Genomic DNA, 27,813 nt, shown 5'->3' with positions numbered 1-27,813 from the left:
ATTGTAGATGGAAAATGTAGACTACTGTAAACTCACTCATATAGTAGCCCCAACCACAGTTGTTATTGTGGACCTCGTATTCCTTTCAGAACAGATTAATAAGACCTCAGATACATGGTATGTCACCACTGACTTGGCAAATGCATTCCTTTCGATTCCAGTTGTGAAAGTGGATCAGAAGGAGTTTGCACTGTATTTATATATGGACAAAGCATTCATTTTGTTTTGCCTCGGGATTATATTAATTCTCCCACTCTCTGTCATATATTCTGAAAAGATCTGGTCCACTTAAACACTCCCAGAATATCTCATTGATGACATCATGCTAATTGGACATGATGGTGGCTGAAACGCTTTAGGCCTTGGTAAGACCACACGAATTGTCATCTCAGTGACGTTTTGGGGGAATCTAGTCGTCAGGGGCATGTGAAGATATTAGATCAGGAGTGAGAGACAAATTGCTGCATTTTGAATACCTTTTCACAAAGAAGAAAACACAGAAACTGGTAGGCCTCTTTGCGGTCTGGACGCAGCATAGTTTACACCACTGATTTCTCAATGAGTGTGGGGTGGGGGTGGGGTGGGAAAAGAATTCTGCTTCTCAGGGGATATTTGGCAATGTCTGGGGACATTTTTTTTGACATGTCAAAAGCTGTGCATATTTAATATATAGAATTCAATGAGTTAGGGGATAAGTATATACCTGTGAAACCATCACCATAGACCATAGACATACCCATCACCTCCGAAAGTTTCCTCCTCTTTCATTATTACTTATTTTTTTGTAAGAACACTTAACACAAGATCTACCCTCTAAGCAAATTTTTAAGGATACAATGCAGTATCATTAGCTATAGACACTATGCTAATAATAGATTCATCTGGAGACATTTTTGATTGTCACAACTAAGGATGCTCCTGGCATCTAGTTGGCAGCCTTCGGGAATGCTGCTAACCATCCTACCATACACAAGAGAGACCCCCACCACAAAGAATTATCCAACCCAATATGTCCATAGTACCCTGTCCTACACTGAGTATTCCTTTCGTCTATATACCTTGGTGACACTGAAGAATGCAAGACTTAAGTTGGCCCAGAGCAGATGGGTTGTGCAGTAGGCACAGGCTGTGTGTTAAGAGGCCCCGCTGCTTTGGTCCTAGGATCCACTAGATACCATGGTATTAGTGGTAACAGTGGTGGGGGAAAGTTGTCCTTGGATCTTAGGGCAAGCCCCAGTAGGAGAATCACAGTGCAGGCCCATGGCGTCCTGATGTTGAATCTCCCATCAGAAGGCTGCCTGTAGAGCAGTCCTACGATAGACAGAAATGACTAGGTTTTAATCATTCATTCTATGCTCAGGCATTGGCTGGACACAGCCTGGCAGACACAAGGCCTTGGTGTGAGTATTACGGTGGTTATGAAAATGTAGCAGCTGGCTACAGTTTGAACTAAAGTTCAACTGTGCTCTCCACGTTACAGCCTGTTGAAGACAAACCTGAACAGTGCAACTCTGTAGCTTTTATATTAGTCTGGGTCCAATAGAAGACAGATATGGCATAGTATTTTAAACAGTGGAAGTTTAATGGGGCTCCTGGGTGGCTTAGTCAGTTAAGTGTCTGACTTCGGCTCAGGTCTTGATCTCATGGTTTGTGAGTTCGAGTCTTGCACTCACAGTGAGGAGCCTGCTTGGGATTCTCTTTCTCCCTCTCTCTGCCCCTCTTCCACTCATGCACTCTCTGTTTCTCTCAAAATTAAAAAAAAAAACACAACAAAAGTGGGAGTTCAATATAAAGAATTACAAAACTATGATGGGATAGTAATTAAAATACCGAAAGAGAGCTCTGAAGTGTATCCTAGGGCTGAAGGACAGTACCACAAAATGTCTTCCTTCTAGAATGTGCTCTACTGGCTAACCCCTATTCATTCTTTAAGTTTTAGCTTTTTTTTTTTTTTAAAGTTTATTTATTTTGAAATAGAGACAGAGAGAGAACATGTTGGGGAGGGCCAGAGAGGGGGGGGACAGAGGATCCAAATCAGGCTCTGTGCTGACGGCACAGAGCCTGATGGGGAGCTGGAAGTCAAGAACCATGAGATCATGACCTGAGCCAAAGTTGGACGCTTAACCGACTGAGCCACCCAGGTGCCCCTAAGTCTTAACTTTCATAGTACTTCTTCCTGTGCATCATTCCCCGACTCACTATCCTCATCTTCACATAACTCTGTTGGCCCTTTGTACTCACCCTAAATGTGGCACTAAATATAACTCACCTCCCTCCCAGAACATAGGAATGCCATGTTTGTTATTTCTTTATTGATTTTCTCTCACAATGTTAGAATAAAGAAGGTTCTCAATACATGTTTCTGTTTTAACTTTATGGCCCCCTTGATGTGGTTCTCCCTGGTCAGGGATCTGCAGTGACACTGGCAGATCAGCCTCAATACACTTAAGCCCTCATATTGTAATCATGGTTTAATTACAATATAGTTTGTTTTCCTCCATAGATACAGTGGAATGCAAGGGAAGACACATCCAAAAGATTGAGTGAAGCAGCTGTGGAAAAGCATTTGATGAATTTCTTGGTAACTCTTTCTTTCTTTCTGTCTTTCTTTCTTTCTTTCTTTCTTTCTTTCTTTCTTTCTTTCTTTCTTTCTTTTTGTTTTTTTGTTTAAAGTTTATTTATTTATTCTGAGAGAGACACAGAGAGTGCATGAGTGGGGGAGGGGCAGAGAGACCCAGAGAATCCCAAGGAGGCTCTGCCCTGACAATACAAAGCCTGATGTGGGGCTCAATCTCATGAAACATGAGATCATGACCTGAACTGAAATTAATGGTTGGATGCTCAACCAACTGAGCCATCCAGGGCCCCTCATAGTGCATCTTCAAGACTGACAAGAGTGGGACATAGCAGTGGGGAAACTTAAATGTGAGATAGGAAACCATGAAAATCCTAGAGGAGAAAACAGGCAACAACTTCTTTGACTTCAGCCACAGAAATTTCTTGCTTGACAGGTCTCCGAAGGCGAGGGAAATAATGCAAAAATGAACTATTGGGACCTTATTATCAAGATAAAAACTTCTGCACTGCAAAGGAAACAATCAACAAAACTAAAAGGCAACTAACAGAATGGGAGAAGATATTTTCAAATGACTATCAGATAAAGGGTTAGTATCCAGAATGTATAAAGAACTTACCAAACTCAACACCTGAAAAACAATCCAGTGAAGAAATGAGAAGACATGAATAGACACCTTTCCAAAGAAGACATCCAGATGTCTTCCAGGCCAACAGGCCAACAGACACATGAAAAGATGCTCTTGGTAATTCTTTTTATTCTTTTTTCTTTTACATTTATTCATTTTTGAGAGACAGAGCACAAAAAGGGGAGGGGCAGAGAGAGAAGGAGACACAGAATCCGAAACAGGCTCCAGGCTCCGAGCTGACAGCACGGAGCCCGACTCGGGGTTTGAACTCTCAAACCATGAGATCGTGACCTGAGCTGAAGTCAGACACTCAACCAACTGAGCCACCCAGGTGCCCTGCTCTTGCTAACTCTTAAAAGGAGATAACGGGTGCTTGGGTGGTTCAGTTAGTTGAGCGTCTGACTTTCGATTTCAGCTCAGGTCGTGATCTCACAGTTCATGAGTTGGGCCCTGCATTGGGTTCTGCATTGACAGCCGAGAGACTGCCTGGGATTCTCTCTCTCCCTCTGTACGTCTCCTGCTCACACGCACATGTGCGTGTGTGCACACACACACACACACACACACACCCCGTCTCTCTCTCTCAAAACTAAACTAAAAAAAAAAAAACACAAAAACCCAGAAATAAAAAAAAAAACAAACACAAAAGGAAAAGACTTTCATGACTTCTCTTTCACTGGTCTTTCACCAATGAAGATACACTCTTGTTATCCACCTTCTCAGCAGGGACTCTAGAACTCTCCAGAGCTCTGTAGGTCATTCCAGCGGCAAATTCTGCTGAAGATGCAGACACTTGCTTTCTGAGTTGCTAATTACAACCAACTTTTTGTCAAATCATTCCACCAACAAACACAAAATGACATTCAATGTCCTCTGAAGAAGTACTTAAATTAATATCTATGCATTTGTCTTGCTATAAAATATGGACACCACATTTTCAAATTTTGCTCATGCGTTTTGTGCAAATGCACAAAACCACAGTGGTTTCTGTAACAAAACAGTGGTTTCTGTTAATTTTTATTTTGGTTAATACTTGTTTTTTTTTTAAGCAAGGTCTATGACCAATGTGGGGCTTGGGCTCACAACTCCAAGATCAAGAGTTGCATGCTCTACTGAGCCAGCCAGGGGCTCCTACTTTGGTTAATTCTTGAAATCATTAACAAATGTAATAGGAATCTGGTGAGTTTAGGGTAGCTGGTTTCATATTAGCTGTTGTCAGAAGTTAAAATAGTGTACTGATGCAAGAAGCAGACTAGTCAATGGAACACAACGTAAAACCCAGGAACAGGAAGAAAAAAAAAAAACAATACCTGAAAATTTAATCTACGATCAAGTGGCATTTTAAACTAGGTGAGAAAAGAGGTCTTATTTAGGACAAGCAAATAAACATTAAAAAAAAATTTCCTAAATGTTACACCATGCTCCCAAATAAATCTTGGATTCATTAAAGATTTAATTGGGGACTAACACCAACAAATAAAAGAAAATGTAAACGTAAGGTTGGGCCCAAGGGGAGGATTCAGAGGCGTGCAGAAATGCGGTTTCATTTCATCTGGAGAGTACGTTGTTTCCCCCCGCCTCATCAACTTGCACTTAATGTCACTAGCTGTCAGAGTCTCTAAGAAAACGTTTGCTGGTGCTGCATCTGCTAAATTCTATGGAGACCGGCTAGGGTCCAGAGGGATACGGAAGAAGAATAAACTGAGGGATAAAGAGATTTAGAGGGCTTTTTGAAGGGAAGTTTTCTGGGGGACGACGTCCTCAGTCAGCATCCCGAAGTTCAGCGTCACTCTAGCCTCAGTCGTATACACGGGCTGCTTTTCCACACCGCGATCCTAACTTTTGCAAATGCCCAGAAACGCTCAGCTAACTCCCACCTGAAGGCACCCAGCCCTGCTGTCAAGCAATCACTGAGATTTGAGAGGTTGGGGCCTCGCACATGCGCTTTGGGTACCCTTGACCGCTAGCTCTCTGTGCGCACGCGCAGTGATTCCGTATTCCGAAGTGCGCAAGCGCACTTGTTTTAAGCGGCATTGCTTCCCGAAGGTTACCGTGAGGTGAGAGCTACACAGCCGCGGAGCGTCACTGCTGGGGTGTTGTGGCCAGGAGTGTTTGGCCTATCTGTAGCGCTAGTGTTGGGCTCAGGAAGTAGTGAAAAGCTGAGGGCGAGGTGAAGTCTCTGTGGAGCCCGTAGGCTTAGCAATGAAGAGGATATTTGGGTTCGGGAGTAAGAAGGGCGTGTCGCCCTTGGGCTCCGCTTCTGTTGGGCAGAAGAATAATAGGATTGACAACTTCCTGATGGGTTACCACGTCCGAGACAGAGATCTCGGAAAGATCCACAAGGCTGCCTGCGTGGGCAACGTAGCGAAAGTGCAGCAGATTCTGTTCTTGGGGAAAAATGGCGTGGATGATAGAGACAAGATGAACAGGTAATAGGGACTTGGAGGCTGGCAGGGAGGAGGCGGGAACGACCTGGGAGAAGCGCCCACCTGGTCTAGCTCTACTAGACTGTGCATCGGAGCCCTGGGGGAGCTGGGCTTTCTTCCCTCCTGAGGTCCCGCTGCCCCTCGGTGGTGGGAACCCTACGTGGTCTAGCGCCCAGGCGGACAGTGAGAGCGGCAAAAACAAAATCTTCAGCTGCCTTGGCACGTAGTCGTGATTCCCGAAGAGCATTTTACTCTCAAGTTTGACGTGATTTACCCAAATTTCAATAGTAATACACACGAAATTAAGTGTTGATAACGTGTTGTTTTTAATGGACTCATTTTCATGCCATAATGTTATAGAAAAGTGCATAATGGGAGAAATAATTCCTGTAATCAACTTCTGGGCTAAAAATCCAGTATTCTTGGGATAAAAATCCAGTATCCAGTTTATGTCTGTGTGCTATTTACTGAGGGACCTTGGAAGGACATTTTGAAGTGGAAGATGGCTCTGAATAGGAGGACTCCTTTTTCTCAAAATGTGTACTCTTCCTGTATTTGTCAGTTTTAGGTAAAGCAAATGAAAGCATCATGGTTTTAAGAATGTTGAGTTACTGGGGCGCCTGGATGGCGCAGTCGGTTAAGCGTCCGACTTCAGCCAGGTCACGATCTCGCAGTCCGTGAGTTCGAGCCCCGCGTCAGGCTCTGGGCTGATGGCTCGGAGCCTGGAGCCTGTTTCCGATTCTGTGTCTCCTTCTCTCTCTGCCCCTCCCCCGTTCATGCTCTGTCTCTCTCTGTCCCAAAAATAAAAATAAAAAACGTTGAAAAAAAAAATTTAAAAAAAAAAAAAAAAAAAAAAAAAAAAGAATGTTGAGTTACACATGCTCTTCTTGTGATGTCATTAAGGAAATTTTTGGACTCACTGTCTTGTACATCTGAAACTGATATAACACTGTATGTTAACGAACTGGAATTAAAATAAGAACTTATTTTTTTATATAGGAGGTAGATTTGCCCTTCCAGATATCAAAATGTACCTGAAATTTCCACAAATTATTCATTTACGAACAGCTGAAAAGACAGATAAAGGAGTGGTCCAGAGTAGAAAATGACAAACGTTCAAATATATGTAAGACTTTAAAATTTGATGCTGTTGACATTTCATATTAGTAGGAAAAGGTGAATTATTCGTAAATAGTGGAGAAACAGCTGATTTGGAGAAAACTTGTTAGAATTTTATCTCCTTAAAATAAGTTCCAGGTGGGATATAAATTAAAACATTTTAATATGCAAAATAAGAAAAGTAACAGAAAAAGCCCCCACAAATGCCTATTTACCCATCCTAAGAATGACTTGAAAAGCAAGAGTTTTGGGGGTGCCTGGGTGGCTCAGTCAGACTCTTGATTTCGACTCAGGTCATAATCTCAGGGGTTCGTGGGTTCAAGCCCTGCGAGGGGCTCCCTGCTGTCATTGTGGAGCATGCTTGGGATTCTGTCTCGCGCCTCTCTCTCTCTCTCTTTCTCTCTCTCTCTCTCTCAGAAAAAAAAAAAAAAAAATTGGGGGCCCCTGGGTGGCTGGTTAAGCAGTCCAACTTTGGCCCAGGTCATGATCCCGTGCTTCGTGGGTTTGAGCCCTGCTTCAGGCTCTGTGCTGACAGCTCAGATTCTGTGTCTCCCTCTCTCTCTGCCCCTCCCTTGCTTGCACACTGTCTCTCTGTCTCCCCAAAATAAATAAATATAAAAAAAATTTTTTTTTTTTAAATCAAGAATTCTGGAGATTGATTTAGCAACATAAACTAAAAGCCTCTATCAGAAAATAATATTATTAAAATAAAAGACCATGCACTTGCAAATATTTACAACATATTTGTATCAGACAAAAAAATATATCTTCGTTTTACAGGGAAGTCTTTGAAATCAAAACAAAAAAAAATCTGTAATTTGAAATTGCATAAAGTACTTCTTTGCATATCGACACGAGACCAGTGGACATAGGGAAATATAGTGTCCCTGGTAAAAAAGAAATTTAAGTTAAAGGGAATGAAATACAGTTTTCCATCTACAACCTTTGTGAAAATAGAGTGATGGTGCTTATACTGCCGCTTAAAGTTTAAGTTGTTTTCCACTTTCCAATAGACAATTTGGTGTAAGTACCACATTTAAAAAATATGTATTCCTTTTACCCATCAATTTTATTTCTACTAAAATATCTTTAGGAAATTACTAGAGATAAATGACATACATTTTGCTTTTCTCAGCACTGTTTAAAATAGCAGTGTATTAAGAACTCATATAATGGCTTTTATAAGTATGGCATTATATCCATAAGATGGATATGTGATCATTGAAGGTGGCATAGGTAATATACACAGAGATGCAGAGCTGTGCTTTAGTTGATCATTAAGTGAGAACAAAAATCAGTTTGATCATATGTACACACAAGCAGTCTTTGGTTTTATGTTAAGCCCAAAAATGCACAAAATATGATTAAATTTGTTATTTCTGAGACTTTGAATTTACATGCATTTTTCTTTTCCTTTAAAGAAAATCTGTGCTTTCTACAGGAAAAGGTGTATAAAAGTCCTATTAAAAGTTTATTATCAATAAAAAAGGTTTATTATTGTTGAAGAAGTCCTGGAGAAAAGCAAGAATATGAATCTTATATACATGAAAATAATTTCTCACTTTGTGTTAAAAAATATTTTTGGATGTAAATTAAGAAAACCAAGTTAATTAAAATTTTTTTGAGGATTGGTATATTCTGACAACTTTTGGCCTCTTCAGAAGAAAGGGAATATTTTTATTTGCATTTGTAGATTTTATTATGCATATATTAAACATATACATATATTTTCTGTTATATGTAGCTTTATTACATATAATAGGTAAATGATTTATATTAATCATGAAAACAAAATATATTAGTTTTGTGCTTATGAAAAAATAAATAGCAAATATAAATGATTATTGCTGTTTCAGAAGTATTGTTTTACTTTATATACCTTTTCTTTAAAAATACTGAACTCTCCAACTGTATTTATCCACTTTCCATCCATTTATTTATCAACTAGAACCTGCATGTATATTATATAGCAGACATATTCTCAAGATCCTTTCGTTCTCAAAGACTTCATTTTGCACAGTATGAGCCAGATGAGACATTTTATTTATTTATTTTCTAAAGATTTTATTTTTTTAAGTTTATTTATTTATTTTTTGAGAGGGGTGGGGTGGGAGGTGGGGGGATGGAGGGGCAGAGAGAGAATCCCAAGCAGGCCCCGTGCTGAAAGCAGGAACTTTTCAAATAGACTTTTCAAGGAGTCTCAGCACAGGGCTTGATCCAATGAACATGAGATCGTGACTTGAGCCCAAATCAAGAGTTGCACCCTTAACAGACTGAGCCACGCAGGTGCCCCAGATTTTATCTTGTTTACTTTATTTTTTAAGTGTTATTTATTGTTGAGGGTGAGAGCATGAGCAGGGGGAGGGGGAAGGGGAGAGGAGGGACAGAGCATCTAAAGCAGGCTCTGCACCAGTTTTTAAGTAAAGTAATCTCTATACCCATCGTGGGGCTCAAATTTACAACTCTGAGATCAAGGTCGTATGCTCTACTGACTGAGCCGGCATGGCATCCCTAAGATGAGAAATTTTATTTTATTTTTATTTTTATTTTTTTTTGGGACAGAGAGAGACAGAGCATGAACGGGGGAGGGGCAGAGAGAGAGGGAGACACAGAATCTGAAACAGGCTCCAGGCTCCGAGCCATCAGCCCAGAGCCTGACGTGGGGCTCGAACTCACGGACCGCGAGATCGTGACCTGGCTGAAGTCGGACGCTTAACCGACTGCGCCACCCAGGCGCCCCAAGATGAGAAATTTTAAATTCACGTATTAGGATCTCAACTGAAGTTTTCCTCCTTCCTTTCAATGTTTCTGAAGATAGGAAATTGTAAAAGATAACCTTTACCTGCCCTTTTGAAATTTATGATAGTATTAAATACTAATATTGATCATTGGAAATACTTGATTTTCATAAATCTATAGACCTCAATATTTAATAAAATGAGCTGTTCCTTGTTCCTGGTCATTGGAATCCTGAGTTTCCTTTGGCTTAAACTTTCTTGAGAAGAAAAGTAAGAAGTACTTAAAAATGTTTTTCTTTTGTTAATTTAGTCCTCTTTTCCTATAATGCTTTTAAGAACTAAAATTTATTTAAATGCCAATCATATGACTAGAACTGCAATAGACCTATTGTATATACCATCATTTCACATAATGGAAGGCACCAAGATTCTACGATGTGCCACTATTTTATGTACCAATAAAAAAAAATTTTTTTTTAATGTTTGTTTATTTTTGAGACAGGGACAGAGCATGAATGGGATAGGGTCAGAGAGAGAGGGAGACACAGAATCTGAAACAGGCTCCAGTCTCTGAACTGTCAGCACAGAGCCCAATGTGGGGTTCAAACTCACGAACTGCGAGATCATGACCTGAGCTGAAGTCGGATGCTTAACCGACTGAGCCACCCAGGAGCCCCCAATAAAAAATTTTTTAAAGTCTTGTCAGTTGTAGTTGTAAGACATTTTGAGTCATAAATTGCATTCCAATGTCAGAGATACCAAATGTGACAAAATGAGCATCTTATAATTATTGAAACAGTATTCTTGATAATCCTTAAGACATGTCTGCAAAGTAGGTATAATTGTATTAAGGTACCTAATTGAAGTGTTGTCTATGTAAAGCAGTAGTAATAGTAAAAATTATAATCATATTATCCAACAATTATTGAGATGTTATTTGTACTAGGAAGTGTTCTAAATACTTGCATAGATCCTCATTTAAGCATCACAATGAGGTCTTGTGAGATAACTACTATTTATTTTATTTCATTTTATTTTATTACTATCATTTTTTTAGTAATCTCTACACCTACTGTGGGGCTTCAAACTCATGACCCTGAGATCAAGAGTTACATGCTCTTCAGACTGAGCTAGCCAGGTGACCCGAGACAACTACAATTTTTATCCCCTTTTGTTGAGGACATTGAGGATAAGTCTAAGCAATAACTAGTGTGTGACAGAGTTAAACTAGGATGCAAACCCAAGTAGAGCTGAATCCCGAGGTCATGCTCTCTCCAAATAGGCTGCTCTTTTATTAGTGTAGTGAGTAATCACTACTAAATATTGTACTTTCTCCAGAGGAAAACTGAATCTTTGTTTTGGAGGCATAGGAATAACATGCTACTTAATGTTTACAATTTCCTGAATTAATTGCATGTTTTGAGAGATTGCACTATCATTTCCTAAAAAGTCCTCTCACTTTTTTAGGACTGCTCTCCATTTGGCCTGTGCCAATGGCCATCCAGAAGTGGTGACCCTCCTAATAGAGAGGAAATGCCATCTTAACCTCTGTGATAATGAAAACAGGACAGCTCTCATGAAGGTATGTAGTAGCAGCTATGTCTGCCTGAGATGGATTTGATGTCATTACTTAGAACGAAAGTGAAGTTATTGCATTGAAACAAAACTAATTGGTGAAACATGTGGCATGCTTACTTTAAATTCCCAGAATTTACACTCTGTTTCTTGGCATATCACTGACAGGCCGTACAGTGCCAGGAAGAGAAATGTGTAAACATACTGTTGGAAAATGGTGCCGATCCAAATATTAGGGATGTGAGTGGCAACACTGCTCTCCACTATGCTGCCTTTGGTGATAATATATCCATAATAGAGAAGCTGCTGCTATACAATGCAAATACTGAAGCAATAAATAAGGTAAAGATCTAATTTATACAATATTTGAAATTTTATATATATACATGAATATTTTAGCCACAAAATGTTTTATTTCATACACACACACACTGAATTCTATACATCAGGCCCTGTCATCATGGAAATAACTCCAATGCCAAGTCAGGGAGGGCAAGAAAAAGGTAGTGCCCACAGAAAGGGCAAAGTTGTATCTCCCAGCCACCCTTCCACCCCAGAAAGAAAATCTTTCCATTAGTGCCTACAAGTGGATGGTAGTCTCAGAGCCCATAAAGACTAAAGGTCTAGAGGGGAGTGAGGTGATGATGGAGGCTGGGTGCTATGCAGGGGCTTAGGCAAGGGGTGCTGCTGGGGATAGGTGGGAGGAGGAATGGAGACCAGACCCAGCAGGGAGAGCTTGGATGTGTGCAAGTGGGAGGAGAAAGCAGCAGGTTGTAGGTGCTGGGCACTGCAGGCCCCGGTGCTCTGAAGATGAGGGCATTGGGGTCAGGTCATGTCTTGACATCCAGCAAAGGCATCTACTTTTGTTGGTAGCCACTCTGCCAGCCATGTACCATGTTGGGGTCTCCCACTTCAGAGAATAGCTCCTGCTCAACCTTGTGTAGCTCCTCAGCAGGGTCGTAGCTGTACATGGGGAGTAGATGATGGCCACGCTTGCTGGCCCACCTGCCTTTTCTTTGACATGCATTGCCTTTCACTGCTGAAGCCTCTAAAGGAACACCCTTGGTTGACACGGGTAGGTCAGTTTTACGTATTTGGAAGTTCAAGTATTCCCTGAATGAAAATATTTGGAAATAACTTAATTATCTAAGATTTCCCTTTTCTTTCTTTCTTTCTTTCTTTCTTTCTTTCTTTCTTTCTTTCTTTCTTTCTTTCTTTCTTTATTATTATTATTATTTTTTATTTATTTTTGAGAAAGAGAGAGACAGACAGAGACAGAGCATGAAGGGGGGAGGGGCAGAGAGAGAGAGGGAGACACAGAATCTGAAGCAGGCTCTCCAGGCTCCCAGCTGTCTGCACAGAGCCCATCGCAGGGCTCGAACTCATGACCCATGAGATCAAGATCTGAGCTGAAGTTGGATACTCTACCAACTGAGCCACCTAGGCACCCTAAGATTTCACTTTAAATAAGGATACTTCTAAAGAAGCATTAGAGAATACAGCTTTGTTTTATGTATTTATGGCAAATATTTATGAAAACAAATGTATTTAAGGTAAAACTTACTTTGTTTTCAAATATTTTTCCCATCCAATTTTGTTTTTTTTAATTACTGAAAAATAACATAGGAAAGCAAAATTTGCCTTAGGCTTTGTGTTAAAACTCAAACATGCATTTTACAATAAGAAATATTGCTGCTGTTGACAAGTTCCTATTTGATAAAAAAGTGACTTATAAAAATGGGATTTATCTTTTATTGGCCAAGGCTTAAGAGGAAAAAGGGAAAAGGAGGGAGCAGTCAGAAATATGTGGGCCAATTTGGAAATTTGGCAAGTGAGAGAAAATAACAAGAAGAGGCTGTTTGTTTTATTGTTTTTGTTTTTTTTTCCTCCAGTTTATATGTTTAGGCAAGAAGTCTTCAATTTTTGGGGGTAATAATTGTTACTTAGGATAAGAGTGAGTTATAAACCTGCCTAGAGACCAAGTGTAGGAGGACTCAGAGGAAATCAGATTGGCAGTGGTTGATTAAGTGGGCAAGGAGAGGAAAGAACAAATAATTAACTGTCATATAATCCTATTCTGGCAGAAACAGCCACTTAGATAAGAGTCTATACTCTGCTGTGAAATCTAGAATATCTTGATGGGAAGTAAGAAGTTTATAAGTAATTAAATCAAGTTGCGTTTTGACTTTACATTTAGTCCCTGTTCTACCTCTGCTCAAGGAAATTAAATGCAGTTTTGATAAGTCACTCTTTTGGCTAAATCTTCAAATGATGGAGTTGGCCACATAGATGAGACTGATGTAATTGTCTGCTGCACCAGCTCTCAGCTAGAATTGTGGTGGTGAATCCCAGTCCCCTGGGGAAGTTAAAAATTTTGTTACAAGGCTAAACTCTCCTCTTGAACATTTTGAGTAAATCTAGTAACATGTATACATAGACATGGATATTTAGAAATTTTTTTTTTTGAGATTGTGCTACAATTCTTGGTTAAGAACTATTGGGGCGTGTGGGTGGCTCAGTCGGTTAAGCGTCTGACTTGGCTCATGTCATCATATAACGGTTCACAAGTTTGAGCCCCGTGTTGGACTCTGTGCTGACAGCTTAGACAGAGCCTGGAGCCTGCTTCAGATTCTGTGTCTCCCTCTCTTTCTGCCCCTCCCCTGCTCGTGCTCTCTTTCTCTCTCAAAAATAAGTGGACATTTAAAAAAGAAAAAAAAAGCTAACTACTGAATGGAGGGGTACCCGGGTGGTTCAGTTGGTTAAGTGTCCGACTTCCACTCAGGTTGTGATCTCATGGTTCATGGGATCATGGGATCCCCCATGAGTTCATGGGATCTCATGGTTCAGGTTGTGATCTCATGGTTCATGGTTCCAGGGCATTGGGCCCTGCACTGATGGTGCAGAGATGCATGAGGTTCTCTCTTTCCCTGCCCCTCCCCCAGTTGCTCATGCTCTCTCTCTTCCTCAAAATAAATAATTTAATTAAAAAAAACCCAAAAGAACTAATGAATGGAGAAGTATAGTATATAAATTGACAGATGTCAAAAGCTAAGAAATCTCTGGAAGACCTGCAGTTTGATACATGCTACTTCCTTCAACTCTCTCCAAAAGCATTAGCCTTTCATCTTTCTCTACTTCTGTGAGAAGTTAAAGTGAATATTATTGGCTATAGCTGTTGGCTTAAGGAATAATTTTTCATCCAACCAACAGTTATTCACTGGCACCCATAGTGTTATGGGTAGTCCTTTAATAAGTAGAGTCTGACCCTTTAAGGATTTTATATCTTTTGTTACCTGTTCATTATGTTACCAAATGGTTATTACAAGCAGAGTTTTCCTGATTGCAATAGGAGAAAATCTTGAATCTTCTTTATTCGTTGAAGCTATGTGACAGACTATCTTATGATGTCTATTAAATTCATATTGCCCTGGCATAATCAAAATGATAGTTTTAAACATCGAAATGTAGTTAGTGACAGTACAGTTGGGAGTTGTTTTAATAATTTAGTTTCAGCATTCTTGTGAACTAATTCGTCTATTTTATTAACAATCTGGGAGAATTAAACACAAATAGATTGCAGTTTTAATAAACATTGGAAAAATTCTTAAGATGGGTGTTACAAGCCTTTTTGTTTTAATTATTTTAGAGAGAGTGTGAATGGGGGAGAGTGGCAGAGGGGGAGAGAGAGAATCTTAAGCAGGGTCCACGCTAAGTGCCAAGGCCAATGTGGGACTCAGTCTCACAACCCTGGGATCATGACCTGAGCTGAAGTCAAGCGTCAGATGCTCAGCTGACTGAGCCACCTAGGTGCCCCTCTTATGAGTCTTAATAGCAATTTTTATTACATGTTGGGGCCTAAGTTTTTGGTAAAATGTGATACTGATACTTTAGGGAAGTTTTATGTACAAATATTTGCTTTATGCACAACGAAAATACAAGTGGGCTTTGACTAAATTTGGCCCCTGGATGTATTTAGTTTCCTCCATAGATTGAGTCAACATTTAAAATTATGACACTCGTGCAGAAATCTGGATTTCAGACTTTTCTTATAGGATCATACCTGGTACTTTGAGCCCATACTACTGTTTGGTATGCTTTGCAGCGGCTGCCCTTTTTATATGAGGCGTGTGTCTCTCCAGTTTGCTACTGTCCCTACTCAGGTTCTTCACTTACTCGAGTCACCTACTTTGCCTCCATAAGCATTGCATTTGCAATTACTGTTTTATGATATATATATATATATATATATATATATATGTGTGTGTATATATATATATATATATATATGTTTTTTTTTTTTTTTGAAGACTGTGCTAATCAGATCTCTTTTTGGACACAAAGAAACCTTGGTAATTTTTTAAAAGTTTATTAAGAGAAAGAGAGAGAGAATCCCTAGGAGGCACTGGGTTTGAACTCATGAATTGTGAGACCATGACCTGAGCCAAAATCAAGAGTCAGATTCTTAACTGACTGAGCTACCTAGGTGCCCCTTTTTTATGGTATATTTTGATAAAGATTTCAAGGATTTTAAGACAATCAATATTAATTTATAATATATATTTTGTATTTTATGTTAATGTGTTAGGAATAGGATTGAATTTTCCAAGTTAGACTTTTGAAGTTGTTTTTGTATTCTATTTATTTATTTATGAAGGAGAGAGAGCGCGAGCATGAGTAGGGGAGGGGCAGAGAGAAAGGCAGACAGAATCCCAGCAGACAGAATCCTCCAGGCTGAGCTGTTAGCTTAGAGCCCAGTGCAGGGCTTGAACTCACAAATCATGAGATCATGACCTGAACCAAAGTTGGACTCTTAACTGACTGAGCCCCCCAGGTGCCCCATAAGTTGGTTTCAAAAAAACACTTTCCTTATGTGTACTGTAAATAATCGTATTCCTATTGGAATATTTGCAAAGCATATTAGATTAATCATGGTTATAGTTGAATAGATTATGCCTATTGCAAACAATATTATCTTTCTCCTCAGCATTGATCCCTAAAAATGCAAATAATGTAGTAGCTTTCATTATGCTAAAAATGATCTGTATAAACCAGTATTCGAATTTTTATTGATAAGCTATTATATTTTTATTTCTGATTTATATTTTGCCTAACAATAACTACAGCACAATAATAGGAACAATACAAACAAAGATCTTGGAACCAGTCAGGGTTTGAAGTGAGTTTGGGGGCATGACTGCATATAATCTGTTGAAGAAGGTGGAGGAGGGCTATTTTATTGAAAACATTTTTTTAAATGTTTGTTTCTTTTTGAGAGAGAGTGGGAGAGTGCGAGCAAGGGAGGGAGGGCAGAGAGAAAGAGAGGGAGACAGAATCTGGAACAGGCTCCAGGCTGTGCACTGTCAGTATAGAGCACAATGCAGGGATCAAACTCACAAACCATGAGATCATGACCTGAGCCGCAGTTGGTCACTTAACCAACTGAGCCACCCAGGTGCCCCAGTGGAGGAGGGCTATTTTAAAGAGAAGCAGCAGCAGGTGAAAGCACAGGGGTGGGAAGGAAGAGGCCATTTTGTATTTACTTTTTGTATTATATGTTTAAGTTTAGAGGATCTTTTGTAAGTTTTAAAATTCGGTATGGAAATATGTAATTTTGTAAATTATAAATTGTTTTTGCTCTTTTACAGGATAACTTCACACCACTTCTAGTTGCTGTAAATGAAAACAAACAGCAAATAGTGGAATTTTTAATAGAAAAGGCAGCAAATATACATGCAGTTGATAAATTAAAAAGGTGCAGTAGTTTTCTTTTAAACCTTAGTATTGTTCTAGAGTGGTAATAATTATTCAAGTCAGGAAGATTAACTTAAGAAGAAAAAGATTAATTTATAATTATATAGTGAAAAATGTCAACACATCAACAGTTAGGCAGAAAGCAATTATTCTGACTGGGCAACATGAAGAACAGGGTATAGCAGGAATTCATATTCCTTGATAATGTTGACTAATGTCATTTGCAGTGTTTATTTTTAAATAGGTTCCATGCTCGGCGTGGAGTCCAACACTGGGCCTGAACTCATGACTCTGAGATTAAGACCCGAGCTGAGATCAAGAGTCTGATGCTTAACCCAGTTGCCCCTGCAATGTTTTTTTTTTTTTTTCCACATGATTTTGTGTTAACTAAAGGGATTTCATATTAATTTTATAAAGGGTGGACTCTCAACTGTTAGTTTACTTTATGACACAATATTGGACTTCTTAATCTTTTTATGGTATTTTATAAACTTCTACTTCATAGAGGTGCCTGGGTGGCTCAATTGGTTATGCATCTGACTTTGGCTCAGGTGATCATCATATGGTTCATGGGTTCGAACCCCACATCAGGCTCTGTGCTGACAGTGTAGAGCCTGCTTAGGATTCTCAATCTCTCTCTTTCTCTCTCTGCCCCTCGCCCACACTCTCGAGTGCACTCTCTCTTTTTCAAAATAAGTAATAAATAAACTAAAAAAAAAGAACTTCTACTTCATATATATTTTTCCTTCAAAGATGTATATTGTGGTGCCTGGGTGGCTCAGTTGGTGAAGTCTGTGACTTTGGCTGAGGTCATGATTTCATGGTTTGTGGGTTTGAGCCCCACGTAGGGCTCTGTGCTGACAGCTCAGAACCTGGAGCTGCTTCGGATTCTGTGTATCCCTGTCTCTCTCTGCCTCTCCCCTGCTTGTGCTCTGTCTCTCAAAAGCAAATAAATGTTAAAAAAAAAAAAAAAGACGCATGTTAAACATAAATAGGAGTTGTTTTATCTTTTGGATCACTCTGCTTTAAATTGCCTTTTTTTTTTTTGAGGAATACTGTTGTCGTTAGATGGTCTCTAAGTGATGATTAATTACTATTACTGGATACTATAGGCTCATCAGTTTTTATCCTTTTTCATGTCCAGTATGTATTTTTTAATTTTACTTTTAATTGGTATGCATAGAAAGATGAAAGGTAGCTTTAACTGAATAGACTTTTCCTTTAATGAGGATAAGTTACAGGTGGGTGATAAAGAAGAAAGAGATGTGCCTTAGATTCACACAAGACTAGGTTTATTCATAGCTTTCCTACTTGCTAGGTGTTGTGACCTTGGGAGCGTTACGTGTCATCACTAAATATGTTTCCTGATATGAAAAGGAGGATAATAATACATCCTTCAAGGGTGGTTTGTGTAAACTATATTTTATATACATAGCATTTAATTTAGTGCCTGCCATATGCTTATCAGCATTGTTAACTATAATTATGCCTATTTTATTAGCATTCACATTAAAATATTATCATTTTAAACCTGTAGATAGTTTTTATACTTACTTGACCTCTAGATGGCTTTGAAGTGCACCGTATCAGATTAAGGAAGACATGGGGAATTCTTTTTTAAAATCTTTACCTATTCAGATAAGTGACCTCCACATAGTTTCTTGTTTATCAAAGGACTTTAAATTAGCAACTCTATAATACATTACCCAAGTGGGACAAGAAGCTCCCTTTTGTCCCTTCATTTTAGTCTTGGAGATAATTTACAAAGATGAACACTTGAACATGTAAATGGTTGCTTCTGAACAGACAGGCAAGATATTAACCTGATAAAGTATATCGAAATTAGTTGTTTAAATAACTAAATTCCTAAGAGTGAAGTTATCTCTGTTATTTTAGACCAGCCCTCATGCTTGCTGTAAATTATGAATCAACAAATGTAGTCAGGCTTCTTCTTCAGCAAGGTATTGATCCCTTTCCTCAAGATGTATATGCATGGATTGCAGATGAATATGCTTATATTAAGGGTTTTAGTCTGTAAGTGTTTGTATTAAAATGCTAAAATTACTAAACTGAGGTTTAAAATAATTTAACTGTTAACTTTGTACGTAACAAATGGGATTTCGTAGTTTGGTCAGGCAGTTTTGGAATGGCAGTTGGTTAGTCCACAACATTAGCCAGAAATCAAGCAAAGGACTAGACTAGTTGGAAGTAGAAATGTGTGCAGGATTCTTTATCTCAGGACTTTTGAGACCTTTATCCTTAAGGATCCTAACCTTACCCCTTTCATTTCAAGTATAACCCCTATGCATGGGGTACAAATAATGTTACATCTCTGTGTTTTCTAACTAGTAACTTGGGTCTTGAAATGTTCAGTTGTGTGGAAAACCCTGTACTTTCCTTTGAGAGCTATCTCCTGTACTCTCTCCCTTGAATTTTCCAAGAACCAAAGGAGCACCCTAAGACCAAAGAGACAGTCCTCTTTCACAAGTCGTAAGGAGGGGAAAAAAGAACATCCTGATCATTCTACTGTTCCCTTTGATTCTGTTGCTGCGGCATTGCTGTTGAAACTGGTGCTGCAGTCTGGTCGTGATTGACCTTTGCTCCCAGGATTCCCTTGCTGATCCAGATTTTTCAGTCTTCACGGTGATCCACACTTAGATTTCAAAGTTACATAGTTTCTTTTGTTCACTGCACATGCAGCGCAAACGCTCAGCAGCTATCCCAAAGCACCAGCACCTTGTTCTGGCAGCTGGGCCTCCTGGCTTTAACCATACACCCCTTTCCCTACACACTCAAAAACCTTATGTGGAACCCATATCTTAGCCTAGACATTCATTATGAGTTACCCTCTGAGGATCTTGTTTCTCTTTTTTTACCAGAAGATGTTAGTTGGGACCATTCTAAGCTGTCAGAGATGTTCAAATAATGCTGCAGGAAGAGATCGGACTTCCCTTTCTCCTTTGTTAGATCTGTACCCCTGCCTTTTTTTTTTTTTTTTTTTTAAAAGCATGGAGCCTAACATGGGGCTCAAACTCATGACCCTGAGATCAAGACCCAAGTTGAGATCAAGAGCTGGATGCTCAACTTGAGTCCCTGCACCCCCTGTACCCCTGCTTTAAATCCTGTGGAGCATCTTTTCTGAGGTCATGGAAGGTTTCATATTGCCCTTCCCACAGTAATGAGCATCAATCACCTTGCCTGAGAGGCCATGTTTTGGGTGTAATATCTTATTAAATCCTTTTATCAACTTTGTAAAATATGGCAGTAATATACTTGTTTTATAGAGGAAGATTTTGAGCCAAAGAGAAGTGGCTTATCCAAGAACAAATAGCTATTGGTTATAGAGCTAGGACTTCTGAGTCAAAACACTTTCCATAATGGCAAGCTAATTCTAATTATTATTATTATTTTTTTAAGGTTTATTTACTTTTGATAGAGAGGGACAGAGTGTGAGCTTGGGGTGGTTGCGGAGAGAGAAGGAGATACAGAATCCGAAGCAGGCTCCAGACTCTGAGCTATCAGCACAGAGCCCGATGCAGGGCTCAAACCCATAAACTGTGAGATCATGACCTGAGCTGAAGTTGGATGCTTAACCACCCAGGTGCCCCTGGCAAACTAATTCTAATTTACTAAGCTATAATGCCCTGAATTCATGACTCGTTCATCTTACTGTTTTTTCTTCTTTAAGTACATAGTTAATGAAAAGTGTATAGAACGTACAAATTTGAAGTATATGGGGTAATTCCAAGTTTTGGTATTTGCTCTGATATTATTTGAAATACTCTAAGAATTTGATATATTTGGTAAATGTTTTTCATATCAGTATTACAATAGTAATATTATTTATCACCCTTTTTTATACATAGCAATTACGAAATAATTTGCAGACATAAAGAAGAAATCATGCTTAAAAATTCTTTGCAAAATAGCAGTCCAGGTAAGACTTTACATAGTGAATTGCTCTTGGTGGTCCTAACATAGGTAAAGTCAGAATTAGGAAGTTTTGATAATGAAAGAACAATGAAGAAAAAAACACCAATGTGTAAATTGCATGTGTATTGTTTTCTTTCTTAATTTCTTTCTTTATAGTCTAATGTTCAGAATTATTTAAGAAGTTAACTGTAGGTAATTGAAAATATGAGGCTGTATTATCTGAAAAGAAATTCATTATTTTAGTCATGACCCCTAAAATACCATATGATATCTTTGTGTAAATAAGAAAAACATATTTTTAAAAAATGTTTATTTAATTTTGAGAGAGAAAGAGAGAGAGTGAGCAGGAGGGAGGCAGAGGGAGGTAGACAGAGGATCCAAAGCAGGCTCCACCACTGATAGCAGAGAGCCCGATGTGGGGCTTGAGCTCATGAGCTGCGAGATCATGACCTGAGCCAAGGTCAGATGCTTAACGAACTGAGCCACCCAGGTGCCCAAAGAAAAAAGATTTTTAAGTTAATATCTTTTATGTTTCCTCCATAAACATATTGTAACAAATGGTACTTGCTATAAAAATGGATGTTTTATATAATGTTTACAAATTGATTATATTTAGTAAATATTATTACCTAGTGATTTGTCTCTTTAAAAAATGAACCATTCCTTAAAACTGGGAATTCTACAGTACTTTTCTGGTACTGTAAACAAATGGCAAATAATAAGAACTGCAAAACTTAGCTAGTGTGCAGCAATGCCAATGAAATTGTTTTTTACAGATAGCTGCCAATAGTACAGAAGAAAAGCAATGCCTTGTTGAGAAGCATAGGTTATTTCACATTTTGTGTCATCAAGGTCTCACCATTATCAACTTCATTCCGCAAATCAAAACAATGAGGGGGCGCTTGGGTGGCTGTGTCGGTTAAGTGTCCAACTCTTGATTTCATCTCAGGTCATCATCTCACAGTTGGTGAGTTGGAGTCCTGTGTCAGACTTCTCTGTTGGGCTCTTTGCTGACAGTTCAGAGCCTGCGTGGGATTTTCCCTTTCCTTCTCTCTCTGCCCCTCCCCTGTACATGCATGCTCTGTCTCTCTCAAAATAAACATTTAAAAACAACAACAACAAATCCAGAGTGAGATATGTTGACTTCATTAGAACAATGTTTTTGTCAGTTTGTTGGATAATTGTCATGAGGCTGTCATTTTATTATTATAAGATAGTCTGTTGCCATTATTCAAAAGATTATCTTAGTAAGTATTGAAATAGGGCAACTTGGGCTCAAGAAATGTAATAAAATCACAAAAATGTTTCACAATACCAAAAATGCTACTGTTGCTCCCAGATGTGGCACCTAGTGCATTGTATAATCTGAAAAGTATGAAGAAAGCTTTAACTTGGTAGACTGTTACCAAAGAACTTCTGTAGGTTAGTTTTGGAAGTTACAGGAAAGGCAAAGATAGAACAGACAGCGTTTTGATCATTAAGGTGGTCATAATAGAATAGAGCTGTCCCTGTGGTTTCTTAAACAGAAAAATTTCTGTGGTTTTTTTAAAAATAGTTTTCAAAGAAAACATTTTTATTCATTTTCATTTGTCCAGTTAACAAATAACTATTAAGTGCCTTTTAGCCTCTAAGTGTTTTCTGTTGTTGTAGACTACAAACACTCAAAAAACAGTCTCTACACTCCAGGAGTTTGTTATTATCACTGTCAATTTCATTATTTAGTCTATTTAGTGGTTACTAGGTGACAGAGTCTCATAGAGCTTATAATTATCATTGTTATTTTTTATTGGCATTTGTTCCAGTTACCGTAAGTTCACGGTGAGGGATTAGAGTTTTAAAAAACTGGGTAGAATCTGAGGTAAGCGTGCAGAGTGAGTAGTAAGTTTGCCAGGTAAAGAGGCAGAATGACATTGTTTCGCAGGAGTAGCATCTATCACGATTACGTGTTTGGTGGAGTACACAGCAGTGCAAAGTCTAAGGTGTACGAGTGAACTTTGCAGGATTTATGAGCAGTTGGGTGTTGCTGGTATAAAAAGTGTGCTATGGGAATGGTTGGGAATGAGGTGAATACCTAGGTAAGACAAGCTTATGGAAGTTTGTCAGTGCTATAGAAAGAAGTAGATCTTACCTGATAGGCCTTGGGAAGTTTCTTCGGTAGAATGCTTTTAGCGGCAAATAATAGGTGACTTCTAACAGTGACTAAAACAGTAGGAACCAGAAATGTTTTGATGGTTCAGTGATGTCATCAGGATGCCAGTCGTCTCTTGTTCAGTTTTGGAGTTGGTGGTATTTTTATTTCTCCTTTCCGGGGTGGCTAATTAGCAACAGCTCCAGGTATCATATTCTCACATGGCAACATCCAGTGGGAGGGAAGGACTGCTTTTCTTTATGTGTTTCTTTTAACTAGGAAGAGGCTTGCAGTAGACTTCCTCTAACATTTTAAAGACTGGGTTACATCACATACTCATTCCTAAACTGGTCCCTGGTAAATCAGGTACTGTGATTAGCTTAGAATAATCCTTTCTCTTTGAAGCCAGGGTGAGGCCACCTTCTTTGTGTATTGAGACAATGAATATCCAAATAAAGTTGTGATTCTCTAGCAAGAATGAAGAATATGGAATGGATCTTAGGGAGGGAGCCAGCAGTATTTGATGCAGGGGTTTTGGAGAATTTGAAGCAGAAGACTAATAAGATTAGATTTGAGTTAGGACACTCTGGTTATGGCATAAAATACAGATCACCAAGCCTTTTTCCTAAAGAGCCAGTGAATATTTTAGGTGATGTGGTCTCTCAGCTCTGCCCTTGTAGTGTGAAAGCAGCCGAGCAATATGTAAGTGAAGACATGGGACTATGCTCCAATAAAACATTATTTACAGAACCAGATGGCAGGTTGGATTTGGCCTGTGGCCGTAGTTTGCTGAACCCTCATATGGAGGATAGATTATAGGAAACCACATAAAGACACTGGGAAGCAAAGGAAGCTCTTGTTTTCTTAGCCTGGTATTAGTCCATTATGAAACTTTCAGCTGTCTATGTTGAAAACGTCAGGGGGTTCAATTTATTCCACTAAAAAAAAATCTTTTTTCTGGGCTTTGTGTCTTTCTCATTTGTTTTGCTTAAAAATTTTTTTATTCATTTAAGAAATAACAGTAATATTTGGTGGCTTTTTTTTTTTCCCCTGTGAAAATCATCAGTTAAGAACTCATGTTTGACTAGGGCAGTGGCAGGGGAAAGATAAAGCAGAGACAGAAAGAGTATAGTTAATACGAATTTGTGATTCTTGAATATAAAAAGTTAGGGGGTGAGAGAGAACTCTCAGAAGATTCAGAGGTTTCCAGGTTGTGCGCTAGCATTTAAATTGGACATGAAGAATGAGTAGGACTTTATCAGATGAACAGAGGAGAGCAGCAGGAATGAGGAAGACCAGTAATTTTCTGTATATGTTGAATTTGATGGAATATCCATGTAGGATATTCTCAGTAATTGGATAATTGAGGAGTTTCCAGCTGGAGATAGGCCTTCAAGATTGGAGGTGCACATTTGAAATAATCTGCTTAGAATTGTTAGGCACAGTCATAGCTTGGATAAAGGTTGAGCTTGTCCATGATGGAGAACATGTAGAATGAGAAGGCCAGTGAACAAGCCCTGGGAATACCAATTTAGAGAGGATGGATGGAAGAATGGCAGTTAGTAAAGAAGACTGAGGAGTGCTAGGGAAAAAGGCGAGGAATTAGAGGAAGTGATGTTGAAAAAATTTTTAAAAATTTCAAGGAGGAATATTTTTATCAAATTGCTACAAAGAAAGTTGGATTTAACTTTTACAAGTTCTCTGGTGGTAATCTTTTCAAAAGAACAATTTTTGAGTTGTAAGGTCTTTTATTTATGTGATTGGTACTTTCTGTGTCCAAATATGGAAAAATAACATATCAACTAAGGTCTTATCTAACTTTTTGTAAATGCAACACCTACCCAGGCAGGGTCAAGGGAAAATGATCTAGCCTGGTGAGTATACTTGCCCAGCATTTTTCCATAATTGTCAAAACCTAGGAGTCAAGTGTGAGGAAAAGTGTTGTCATTCTTACCTGTTTCTTGTGGGAGTATTTGAGGTTTTCCTCAAGTCCTTGATGAACTCTTCTGGATGAATACTGAAACAAAAATCTGGCAGCAACAGCTGGAAGCCACTGTCAGGCCCTGTCTCTGGAATGGAATCACGATGCAGCTGTATTTTTAATAGTTTTAAGTTTTGATCAGAAATAGTTTCCAGAGGGGCGCCTGGGTGGCGCAGTCGGTTAAGCGTCCGACTTCAGCCAGGTCACGATCTCGCGGTCCGTGAGTTTGAGCCCCGCGTCGGGCTCTGGGCTGATGGCTCGGAGCCTGGAGCCTGTTTCCAATTCTGTGTCTCCCTCTCTCTGCACCTCCCCTGTTCATGCTCTGTCTCTCTCTGTCCCAAAAAGAAATAAAAAACGTTGAAAAAAAAAAATTAAAAAAAAAAAAAAAAAAAAAAAAAAAAAAGAAATAGTTTCCAGAGCAGCAGATTGGAGAAACTGACCTCGTGTCAATATGTTATTGCAGAAAACTAATACCATAACAAGGAGAAAATGTCAGGTGATGCGCTGAATCTACTAGTTCTCATTAGTTTGGGAATTCTAGTGATGTCGGTAAAAAAGTCAATACAGGATTATTTTCTCTTGTGTCTTTTTTGTTATGTTTGAATACCTGACTGTATTTTGTTAGTGCTGTCTCTCTTTATTTTCTTTTGATTTGCCTTCTTCTGATATCTCTCCTTTTAGTCTCCCTTTCTGAATTTCATCCCTAAAGAAAGCTCTAAGGAAAATTGTCTTGGAATCTACTACTATTAGAATACATTTCTACCATATGCATGTTTAACATATATGTATATTTCCTTCTAAGGCAATGGGCTACCTAATCTAAAGTTTGTGTCATATTTTATGAGTTTCTTATGCGAAACGACTTTCTACCTGTACACACAGTGATAGTGATAGTGTCAGTGATGATGGTCTGTCAAGATTGAAAGCATTTTCTGGATTGTCAGGTAGAAATTTTTATTGGGTACAGTTTTAATGTGAACTGCTTTAATATATTTTTCAGAAATTGGTAAGCTGTGACTTAACAAGAATATATGGCCAATTGGAATACCAAGTGTTTGTTTTTTTTTAAACAAAGCATCCATTGGTTTATTTATTTATTTTTTGAGTCTATCAGTTTTTATTTTATTTTATTTTATTTTATTTTTTTAATATATGAAATTTATTGTCAAATTGGTTTCCATACAACACCCAGTGCTCATCCCAAAAGATGCTCTCTTCAATACCTATCACCTCCCCTCCCCTCCCTCCCACCCCCCATCAGCCCTCAGTTTGTTCTCAGTTTTTTTTTTTTTTAATTTTCAACGTTTTTTATTTATTTTTGGGACAGAGAGAGACAGAGCATGAACGGGGGAGGGGCAGAGAGAGAGAGGGAGTCACAGAATTGGAAACAGGCTCCAGGCTCCGAGCCATCAGCCCAGAGCCTGACGCGGGGCTCGAACTCACGGACCGCGAGATCGTGACCTGGCTGAAGTCGGACACTTAACTGACTGCGCCACCCAGGCGCCCCTGTTCTCAGTTTTTAAGAGTCTTTTATGCTTTGGCTCTCTCCCACTCTGACCTCTTTTTTTTTTTTTTTTTTTTTTTTTTTCCTTCCCCTCCCCCATGGGTTTCTGTTAAGTTTCTCAGGATCCACATAAGAGTGAAAACATATGGTATCTGTCTTTCTCTGGATGGCTTATTTCACTTAGCATCACACTCTCTAGTTCCATCCATGTTGCCACAAAGGGCCATATTTCATTCTTTCTCATTGCCATGTAGTACTCCATTGTGTATATAAACCACAATTTCTTTTTTTTTTTAATTTTTTTTTTTAACGTTTATTTATTTTTGAGACAGAGAGAGACAGAGCATGAACGGGGGAGGGTCAGAGAGAGAGGGAGACACAGACTCCGAAACAGGCTCCAGGCTCTGAGCTGTCAGCACAGAGCCCGACGCGGGGCTCGAACCCACAGACCGTGAGATCATGACCTGAGCCGAAGTCGGACGCTTAACCGACCGAGCCACCCAGGCGCCCCAAAACCACAATTTCTTTGTCCATTCATCAGTTGATGGACATTTCGGCTCTTTCCATAATTTGGCTATTGTTGAGAGTGCTGCTATAAACATTGGGGTACAAGTGCCCCTATGCATCAGTACTCCTGTGGAATACCAAGTTTTGAACCAGTTATATATAAGATAACTCACTTTGCCTTCCCCCAAATGGGTCCTATTGATCTTTAATTCTCAAATCTCCTCTTTTCAGGATGGAGTGGATAATTCATCTGACAATTTGGATGCAGTAATTTTGACTTTGATTATTTTGGCAATAACTGCCTTTAATAGATGAACTATATCTTTAATTTTCTAAGAAATCAAGGAAAAGAAACAAAAACCTATAATCAATAGTATGTTTTCATACTCTGATAGTTATGTTTTTTCTAGAACAATCCCTGTTACTTCTTTGATTCCTAGCTGCCAGAAAAATGAACTAAGTCCTAGTTAGTTGGAGAAAATTAACTGATTTTTCATATTTGAGAGGAACTTTTATATGGTAGAACATAGTGGCAATCATCAGGATTCTCTTTTTTTTTCCCCTGAGTAAAATAGGATTGTTGCTTGTTTCACACTTTCTGACATCATTATTTCATCTATTCCTTTTATACCTTTCTTCAAATGGATATATAGGAATGTAGGAATTTTCAAGGCAAGTACCAAGAAAAAGAGATTCCAGGAAAAGTATTCTGTGAAATAACCTTCTGACTGTAACCATGTATAAGACATCAACCTAAATAATAAAAATTTCATATAATGCAGTTGTGTCAGAGGCACCCCAACGACACCCAGATTTGATTATTCACTAGAAGAGCTCACAGAACTCAGCATGTAGTTGTACCCATGCCTGTGGTTTGGTATGGGGACAGGCTAGAAAGGCAAATCAGCACAGAGAAAAGGTGCATGGGGTGAAGTCCAGAGGAGACCA

At 38.9% G+C, this 27,813-nt stretch overlaps 1 protein-coding gene across 10 annotated transcripts in view; it reads left to right on the top strand.

Annotated features, from left to right (window-relative positions):
* The first annotated feature begins 5,222 nt into the window (after positions 1-5,222).
* The window catches only part of ANKRD26 (ankyrin repeat domain containing 26), a 111,291-nt gene continuing 88,700 nt past the window's right edge, over positions 5,223-27,813 (top strand). For 7 of the 10 annotated variants that reach the window (XM_058681625.1, XM_058681627.1, XM_058681624.1 and 4 more), the window contains exons 1-5: positions 5,224-5,632; positions 10,954-11,068; positions 11,230-11,403; positions 16,707-16,813; positions 20,679-20,749. In XM_058681625.1, the coding sequence (XP_058537608.1) occupies positions 5,406-5,632; positions 10,954-11,068; positions 11,230-11,403; positions 16,707-16,813; positions 20,679-20,749 (694 nt within the window). In that variant the 5' untranslated portion in view covers positions 5,224-5,405. Of the gene's footprint in view, positions 5,633-10,953; positions 11,069-11,229; positions 11,404-16,706; positions 16,814-20,678; positions 20,750-27,813 lie in introns of those variants that run through there. The other 3 variants (XM_058681630.1, XM_058681629.1, XM_058681631.1) reach the window with 2 other exon arrangements.

The sequence above is a fragment of the Neofelis nebulosa genome, chromosome 8 (genome assembly GCF_028018385.1).
Source record: "Neofelis nebulosa isolate mNeoNeb1 chromosome 8, mNeoNeb1.pri, whole genome shotgun sequence".
NCBI lineage: Eukaryota > Metazoa > Chordata > Mammalia > Carnivora > Felidae > Neofelis > Neofelis nebulosa.
Note: the sequence above shows the minus strand (reverse complement) of the source record. Positions and strands in the feature narration are given on the sequence as shown.